This window comes from Squalius cephalus (assembly GCF_949319135.1).
Source record: "Squalius cephalus genome assembly, chromosome: 21".
NCBI classification, from domain to species: domain Eukaryota; kingdom Metazoa; phylum Chordata; class Actinopteri; order Cypriniformes; family Leuciscidae; genus Squalius; species Squalius cephalus.
In genome coordinates, this window is record NC_137142.1 from 35,185,717 (window position 1) to 35,195,716 (window position 10,000).

General features: G+C 36.2%; 1 protein-coding gene across 1 annotated transcript in view; it reads right to left on the reverse strand.

Annotated features, from left to right (window-relative positions):
- inpp5a (inositol polyphosphate-5-phosphatase A) overlaps positions 1 to 10,000 on the reverse strand; it is a 184,154-nt gene that overhangs the window by 118,141 nt on the left and 56,013 nt on the right. The window contains exon 4 of the mRNA XM_079854836.1: positions 8,327 to 8,414. Coding sequence (XP_079710962.1) covers positions 8,327 to 8,414 — 88 coding nt within the window. The remainder of the gene's footprint in view (positions 1 to 8,326; positions 8,415 to 10,000) is intronic.

Below are 10,000 nucleotides of genomic sequence, written 5' to 3' on the forward strand. Positions count from 1 at the left end.
ACACACACACACACACACACACACACACACGCACACAGTAAAATCTCTACATCTGTATCCCGTGTTGTTTCCCCTCAGTGTCATTCTTCAGAAGCTCTTCTGTGTGTAAGTGTCTCTGACAGGAGCGATTGCATTACAGCGTCCAACAGCAGACACACACACACACACTCCGACAGCATCGACACGACCTTAATCTCACCGGGACACGGATAACAGTGTGTTATCAGCCGTCAGCGGGATTCATCCGCAGGACACACACACACACACACACACACAGTTGCCTTTTAATCAAACTCACTTCATCTTAATTTAAAAAAAAAACTTAATATATTCTGTAATTTTGCTTCTCCAGTAAATGTATCTTGATTTAAGAAATTAGATGTGCTAGAATATTAGAATTGTGCTGGAAAACAAGACAGAAACACTGAGTTAGATTTGTTAGATTTAGATTAGATTTATAAATGTTAGATTTATATTTAAAATATTATAATTATATATCCATGTGTGAATGTCCATGAATGCTCCATTAAGCACTATATAACGCCACACACACACTGAGTAAAATCAAGACGTGTAACATCAAGACGTCTCTAATTAAAGCTGCGGGTCGTCGTGTTTGAGCAGAAGAACAGCGTGTCCGATGTAACGCATTGTGACAGGAACACTTTATATCACACACACACACACACACACACACTGTGGTAATAAGGGGCGGACATTAGTGCACATCATTACCCATGAGCCTTTGGGCCCCGGGGCAGAGCGGCATGATAAATATTAATGGTGTGGAACTAGTGAACGGCGATGCTTCCTCTAATTGACATTTTACCTCCTGTATCCTTTACAAGAGCGATAAAACACACGCGCTGTCACTCAAACACACCCAGTGCTGAAGCAGAGACACACACACACACACACACACGCATCATCTGAGCAGATTAACGCTGAAAGATTCATTTCAAGAGGAATCACTTAAAAATGAATCACTCGATATCCTGCAATATTAAAACCTGGATCAAGGATGTGATTCATTGACACTAAAGACACAAAAAAAACCTCAAAAAAATCTTGGGTCCTTTTTTCTACCCTAATTCTGGGTTGAGCCTTTTGGGTCAGTTTTAGGAGTTCTTTTTTTCAGTGTTTCGGTAGTTTTTGTGTTACCCAGATCCTGGGTCAGACGTAACAACCCAGTGTTTGGGTAGTTTTGTGTTACCCAGATCCTGGATCAGACGTAATAACCCAGTGTTTGGGTAGTTTTGTGTTACCCAGATCCTGGATCAGACGTAATAACCCAGTGTTTGGGTAGTTTTTGTGTTGCCCAGATCCTGGGTCAGACGTAACAACCCAGTGTTTGGGTAGTTTTGTGTTACCCAGATCCTGGATCAGACGTAATAACCCAGTGTTTGGGTAGTTTTTGTGTTGCCCAGATCCTGGGTCAGACGTTACAACCCAGTGTTTGGGTAGTTTTTGTGTTACAGATCCTGGATCAGACGTAATAACCCAGTGTTTGGGTAGTTTTTGTGTTACAGATCCTGGGTCAGACGTAACAACCCAGTGTTTGGGTAGTTTTTGTGTTGCCCAGATCCTGGGTCAGACGTAACAACCCAGTGTTTGGTAGTTTTTGTGTTACCCAGCTCCTGGGTCAGACGTAATAACCCAGTGTTTGGGTAGTTTTTGTGTTACCCAGATCCTGGGTCAGACGTAATAACCCAGTGTTTGGGTAGTTTTTGTGTTGCCCAGATCCTGGGTCAGACGTAACAACCCAGTGTTTGGTAGTTTTTGTGTTACCCAGCTCCTGGGTCAGACGTAATAACCCAGTGTTTGGGTAGTTTTTGTGTTACCCAGATCCTGGATCAGACGTAATAACCCAGTGTTTGGGTAGTTTTTGTGTTACAGATCCTGGGTCAGACGTAACAACCCAGTGTTTGGGTAGTTTTTGTGTTACTCAGATCCTGGGTCAGACTTAACAACCCAGTGTTTGGTAGTTTCTGCATAACCCAGACCCTGGGTCAGACGTAACAACCCAGTGTTGGGTAGTTTTGGTGTTACCCGGATTCTGGGTCAGACGTAACAACCCAGTGTTGGGTAGTTTTGGTGTTACCCGGATTCTGGGTCAGACGTAATAACCCAGTGTTTGGGTAGTTTTTGTGTTACTCAGATCCTGGATCAGACGTAATAACCCAGTGTTTGGGTAGTTTTTGTGTTACCCAGATCCTGGGTCAGACGTAACAACCCAGTGTTTGGTAGTTTACCTCTTGTGTTACCCAGAACACGACACGAGCTCCGGCACGAGATCCAGTGCATTACAGTGGAAACGGCACAACAGAGACTGGGCCATTACACTTAATTACAGAAATTTTTCATTTTTAATTCTAATATTTGTTAAACAAACTTAAATGTATGCAATATGTATTAAAAACTATATAAAATATGCTATACTGTAAAATATGATAAAAAATAAAGGAATTATCATGCAAACCAGTGGTTGTGTGGAGTTTTTTTTTAATTTTAAGTTTAGTGGATTTAAAGGGATACTTCACCTCTGGAAAGATGAATGTGTATTTTAAATTGGGTCATTTATGTAGTAGAAATTAGGGCTGGGTATCGATTCAGATTTTACAAATCGATTCGATTTCGATTCTCAAGCTCTCAATTCGATTCGATTTCGATTCTCGATTCGATTTCCGATTTCGATTCTCGATTCGATTTTGATTCTAAATTCGATTTCGATTCCACTCAATGAATAGCCTATATATTTAATACAAATCCTATATTTATAAAAAAAAAAAAGAAAAAAAGAAAGTAAAGTGAACATAAGTTTGGAAGTGGTTAATTAATAAAAAGAAATTAAGAGCTACCAACCTGTATATTAAACATACAATAAATAGACAGGGTTTTGATGCAAGATGAAACATTTATGCTGAAAATTGGACAAGTCAGAACAGTCGCATGCCTTGATCAAACAGGTTAAAAATCCTCATATAAACCCATAAAAAAAACTTGCATATATTTTATCTGTCTAGGTAGGACATATAGGCCTACAGAAATTGAATAAAGTTATCAAACAGTCTGCGATGCATTAATTCTAAAGTATATATAGACTAATCCTTATTAAAGTTACAAAAGTTATTTAGTCAAGAGCAGTGAGTGTTTTTATCTGTTCCCTTTGTTCTTTGATTAACTTTAATGACAGAGATAATTAGTGGCTACTGTGTACTGTCCCTTTAAGAGACCAACCGCTGCTAACAGAGACGCGGATCTCACACGCGCCTCATCATTCACGTTCATCATAAGACTGCTCTTATGTTATGAAGATACTCGACAAAAAGACATTTTGGCATAATTGTGTGTGTTATTGTTCGTTCAAGCACGAAAGAGAACTGTATTCTGGGCTGTCTTGTGCGCACGCACGATATCAGCTCGAGTCTTTCTGTGTCACAGGACATTCACGTCATTGCGTAGGCTTGACATCGCGATTGAGATATGATTAATTGTGCAGCACTAGTTGAGGTTATTTTATGATTAAGATAAAACAAACATAAAATCTCACAGCATTAGCTATATATGGAGTTTGCAAGCCTATGAACAGTGGAGGAAAACTAATACTGGCTTTTGGGTAATAGATAAATAAATATGGGAAAAAATCGATTCGTGGCGTTTGAGAATCGATTTTGAATCGACCACATTTTAAAAAACGATTAATCGAAAAATCGATTTTTTTGCCCAGCCCTAGTAGAAATATGAAATTATTTTGGAATTTGGAGTCTTCTAGAATGAGAAAAGCCAGAAAGTGTATTTTTGGCTCATGTGGATGAAAGACAGCAACTCCCAGAATGCACTTGCTTCGCTGCTCTACGAGGCCACTCCCAAGCCACGCCTACCGGTTAGAGAGCAGTTGTAAACAAAGCTAAGCTACTAGTCTCCATGAGTCCTCCCGGGTTTTTGAGATCGCACAAAATGTCCGGGATTCGGCTTTTGCGTTCTACAGTCGCCATTCATTGTGTTTACTGTGGCGAGCAGGACGAGTCTGAGGGCCGCGGGAGAACGGCGCGAGGCCGGTGGCGTCATTACTGATGACCGACACCTGTGAGACGCACCGGTATCGTATCTCTCACGGAGGAGCGGGTATTTTCTTAGCAATGGTAAAACGCACATCAACCGATCACTTGTTTAGCGTTCATGTAAACACTACATTCAGATTCACCAATCGGAATGAATTCAGTTAGATTGAAACAAAAGGTGTGCATGTAAACAATGAATGGCGACCGCAGAAAGCAAAAGCTGAATCCCGGACATTTTGGACGATCTCGACGGCCGGACATGTCCGGGAAAAAGAGGATGGTAACCCCTACAACTCAGCTTTCTCCACAGAACAAGAGCCTGTTGGCTTAGCTTCCAAAGAAAGATGGCTGACACTGCTTGCACATTCTGTGAGTGAGATCCCCCTATGGGCGGGTTGAAAACACAGCGCCTCCTACTGGCTGTAGTCTTTAGCCTCTGGCCAAAAAATTGATTTTTTCCAGACAAAAAATACATAAATCTCTCGTCTCAAGGGGATATGAGGGGGGAAAGCACGGCAATTCGAAAATACTACAGGTTTTCTACTGATACAAAGCTTAATGCTAAATCCTGAAGTATCCCTTTAAGTTAATCTGTAAACATTAATTCATGTAAGAAGAAAAAAGCTAAAATTAGTAAAATTAACCCAGCATTTGTTCTGTCCTATATTTACCCAGACCTGGGGTTGTTTTTAACCCAAGGGCTGGGTAAATATAGGACAGAACAGTTCAAGAATAATATATGCAATACAGGACAAATTGGGTTGTTTAAACCCAGTTTTTTTTTAAGAGTGTGTAAATATACATACATATATACACACACACATAAACACACAGTATATTGCACAAACATACCAATATTTTTCATATTACAAGAGAGAAATGGAACTTTTCCTCTCTCTCAGGACGAGACGAACACTGTCTGTCTCTCTCAACTCACATTATCTGAAAATTGACATCTCGAGCAGACAACAAACAGTTACCCGAGCAAAACAAATGCAGGCGTGTGTGTCCGGTTAAATGGCACGTGTCTGTCTGAGCGCAGATTTATTGACTGTCTGAACCACTGTAAACTCACGGATCACATTCACCTCGACTCAAACACAAAGATTGTGTCATATAATACGTCACTTTTCATTCGTTTATGTGCATCTTTTGCAGACAATCTTCTTCTTCCTCAGTGTTTCTGTCCTGTTTTCCAGCACAAATATATAAACATTCTTAAATCAAGAAGCAAAGAGACATTAGATAAATCTTGTTTTATGAGAAACCGATCAAAAATGAAGCGAGTCTGTGCTTAAAATGAGGACAAATATCTGCCAGTGGAGTCAGAAAATAAACTAAAATCAAAGAGAAAACAAGAATATTTTTTTGTCCCTGTTTGCAAATATTTGTTTTATTGTTTTAATCATAAACACACTTAATTTTAATCTCAGAAAACGTAATATATTCCGAAATTTTGCTTCTCCAGTAAATGTATCTTGATTTAAGAATATTTAGATATTTGTGCTGGAAAACAGATGATCAATGTCTGCAATAAGTGTTTGATTTATATTTTTAATATTATCCATATATTCATATTTGAATGTAAATGAATGATCTATTAAGGATCATATAATGTTTATGATAATTGAATAAGTTAAGTAAAGGATTACTCTTAATTTCTCTGTAATTTAATTAGTTACTTCTGATGTATAATTGCATTAAATACTTAAACTGCATTAGAATATAGAACAATTCTATATAAAACAATAGTTGATTTAACATAAAAATTTTGTTTTCTCAAAATTCTTCTCCCTTTAAATATTTTGATCAGTTCAAGAATAATATATGCAACTTTATATTGTTTTTTTGAAAGAATTAAAAGTTTTCACGTCTATCCTTGTATTGTATTGTATTTAAATCGAGTCTTAAATCTTTTTATTTCAGGATTGCTTTTAATTGACTATAAAATAAGTCAATTAAAAGCAATCCTGAAATAAAAAGTTTTATTTTTTATTTGTTTAATTTTCAGTGTTATATATATTTTTTTTTTGCTCTCTACTTTGTGTTTTAATTTATATTGTTGTTCTTGTGTTGTAAAGCGCTTTGACAATGCAATTTTAAAGGCGCTATACAAAATAAATGTATTATAATTATTATTGTTCAGCTGGTTGAGGTTGATATGGGATTTAAAAAGTAATTAGTAATAAATAATGCAACACTTTTTAGAGAGAGTAATTAGTACAGTAATAGTTCCACTATTAAAGATAGTAATTAATTACTGTTTAGTGTAAACACTGAGTATCAGCAAACGACCTGCCAAAATATGATAATCCTGAATAACTGATCGAGTGAACTGAGTTTCATTTCCTTTTCCTCCTGAAACTCTGGGTTTATTCCTGGGTTTTTGCTTCCATCTAGTGGCAATATGAGGAACCTCATGAATCTGAAGAGAATCACTCATGAAACGGAGATATCTCAGGCAAACTGAGAGTGAAAACACTCTTTACACCAGACCCGTACAGCGCATGCAAACACACACATAAAAATGGTTTCATCGTGCAGTAACTTTTAACTTTAATGTGCCATTTCCATTTTATTTGACTCTTGATGTAACTTAGTGCTATTAAATCATATTTTTGAAAACAAGCAGAAATTAATAAGTCACTATGTTCGCTGAGATTATTATTTTTAACAGTGCTGTAAACTGCACCAGTCTTTATCAATGAATTCTATAGCAAATATTTTACAATCTTTTTTAAAAATCTCCTCCAGGACCGTTCCACTCTTTACAATATTATAATATAGTATGAAAAAAAAATGTCACAATGATTTGGGACAATAATAAAGTGTTTTTGTGTAGTCAGTTATTGGCTACAGGCGGCATTAAACCAACAAAACTAAATGACTTTTAACTCATTTAAATAGATCTAATAGCTAAAGAGTTTCAAAATTAATATGTGAACTCTTTTATAGTCCTCTAAACACACACACACACAAATCTCTTTAAACGGATGCATGTTATTGATGTATGTTGAGTTTGTGTGCTGGATGTGTGATTGTAAATGTCTCAAACATGATGTTTTATTTCACGCGTGTTCGTGTTTCGCTGTATTGAACTGTTTGGTCCACAAACATGACAGTATTTTTAGCATCTTTCTCTTTGTTTAAGAAACCTGTAATCTGCAACTCTTTAGTGACACGAACTCTATAGCACTGCAATATTTCTCATTCAAACTACAATCAAATAGATTTAGCCACAGGAAATTAGAAGGAAATTAGCTTTTATGAGACTACAAGTTCAGTCCCATAACTAATATCATGCAGATGTGGCCCATTCATAAACACAGAACACATCAGGGCAGCTTTACTACAGAGGTGACAGGTGGTCATGTGACCAGGTTTGATTATATGTTAAAAAGAAAAACATCGCTCATCTTTTGAACAACACAATTGAAACCTCACAGATCTCATACCCAGACTTTTGCCTTGTCCAAACACACACACACACACACACACACACACACACACTTGCACTCTTTACACTTGACCACTCGTCTACTTGTATGACGTGTTTCCTCTGTTTGGCTCAAGTGTTCTAGTAGGCGTAAACACTGCAGGTGTGTGTAGAACTCTGATTACTATAGTTTTACACACTTATAGTTTTGCAAAAATGCAAGTGTTTACAGAGCTTTTATTATATTTTCAATACTTTGCATTTTAAAAGACACGTCTACATGTCTGTTCAGTACTTGCTGTAACTAACAGAAGACACACATTTAAGATTGTGCTGCTTTAATTAAGTGATAAAAGCAGGCGCGCACACACACACACACACACACACACACACACACACACACACCAGACTGATCTCTGCACCAATAACATGTGCAACACTGTGTTTTCACTTACAATTTACATGTTTCTAATTAATTTATATTACAGTGGAATGTTTTCCTCGACATCTCGTGATATCAGGGCACGAGTTCCCAAACATAATGCATGATGGGATACGCTCCGAAGCAGTATTGGAGATAGTGTGTGTGTTTAGTGTGCATTAAGGAAACTTTGGCATTTTTAAGACATGGGACAGTCTTGCACACTTACTTTCTGTCGCGTACACGCTCTCAAGTGGCCAAGAACGCCTGTGTGTGTGTGTGTGTGTGTGTGTGTGTGTGTGTGTGTGTGTGTGTGTGTGTGTGTGTGTGTGTGTGTGTGTGTGTGTGTGTGCATGAGACACTGGAGCAGTGGCGCCCCCTGGTGTTCAGACACATGAACAGACTCACTGTGAACTGCTCCGGGGATTTGTAGTTCTTGTCGAGGTAAACTCGTGCACGGTTGTAGTCCTTCATGGCGTCGCTGGAATGAAGCTCTCTGATGACAACACACACACACACACACACACACACACACACACACAACATGAGCTTCTGGAGCATCTACAGGCACAGTATAAACATGTACAGTTACACATACCACAGCAAATCTGCAGGGTTTACATCAGATTTAGAGTGACCATTCAAAGGTTTGGGGTCAGCAGGTTTTTTTATATATAATATATATATATATATATATATATATATATATATATATATATATTTTTTTTTTTTTTTTTTTTTTTTTTTTTTTTCTTCATCAAGGATTCATCATTAAATTGATCAAAAGTGAATGACTGTTTAAAATAAACGCTGTTCTTTTGAACTTTCTACTAATCAAAGAATCCTGAAAAATAAAAATATATCACAGTTTCCACAAAAATATGAAACATATGAATAATATTTCACTATTTTATAGTTTTTACTGTATTTTTAACCAAATAAATGCATGATGTATTAACATGGTGTTTTATTAACATATGTGGTTAAAGGATATCATGGAATACGTAATAAAACATGCTAATTAGGGCTTATGGCAAAAATCACAACCACAATTATTTTGATCAACATTGTAATAACAATTATTTAAAAATTACTTAATTATTTGAAAGTTCCACAATTTCGACAGCAGAAACTAATAGGCTAACAAGTAAAAAACTCCTCAAACTATTATAGTACAAAAGTCGTTAATATGATAAAACAAGCACATAATAAACTATAATAGGACAAATACAGTAAAACAAATCCTCAACCTATTCATTATAAACCATATAACAAGAAAAAAATATGTTATTATGTTTTTGAAAAAAGTTTATAGGGTCGCTAGTGACCCGAAGTATGTAATAGTGCAAGTATATTTAATCTGCACAACAATAACTGAATCTCTGATGACTGCAGCTCACATTTATTCCTCAAGGTGGCGCTGTTCGATAAACAATGATGATGTGATAAATATGCAAGCGCAAAACAAAACAATAAACAAGTATCATCAGCAAAATTTGGCTATTTACTGTAATCAGATATTAGTGTCACTGATGTTGGATCTGGTGAAGAAGCTGTCAATCAAAATATTGATTTTTTTTAATTAAAATATCAGGAGGGTTTTCTACTATTGCAGCAGTTAGAGCCATCCGTGTTAGATATGTAATAATTATGATTGGAAAAATCATAATTTAAGGGATAAAAGCGGAACGGCTGTAAAGAAAAAAAATCTAAATCAAGACTAAAATGTGATTATTCGCACAAACTTAATGCTAATTCCAGAGTAATTTCTGTCCGCTTCAGGTTTTCTGTTGTACATATTTATTATTGTTACATTTACATTCTGTACCATTTGTTTACATATATATTAGTTTATATATATATTTTTCGTATGGGTTTGTGTGTGTGCACTTTTCAAACGAGACTAAATTTCTTTATATAACTATAAAATTCAATTTCTGTATGCATTGGCATTTAAATATCAGATAATATTTGGAATAGACTTACATTTTAATATAAAATTATTATGTTTCTTAGAAATTTCTGTATGCATTGACATTTAAATATCAGGTAACAGTATTTGCTTACTATATGTAATTATTT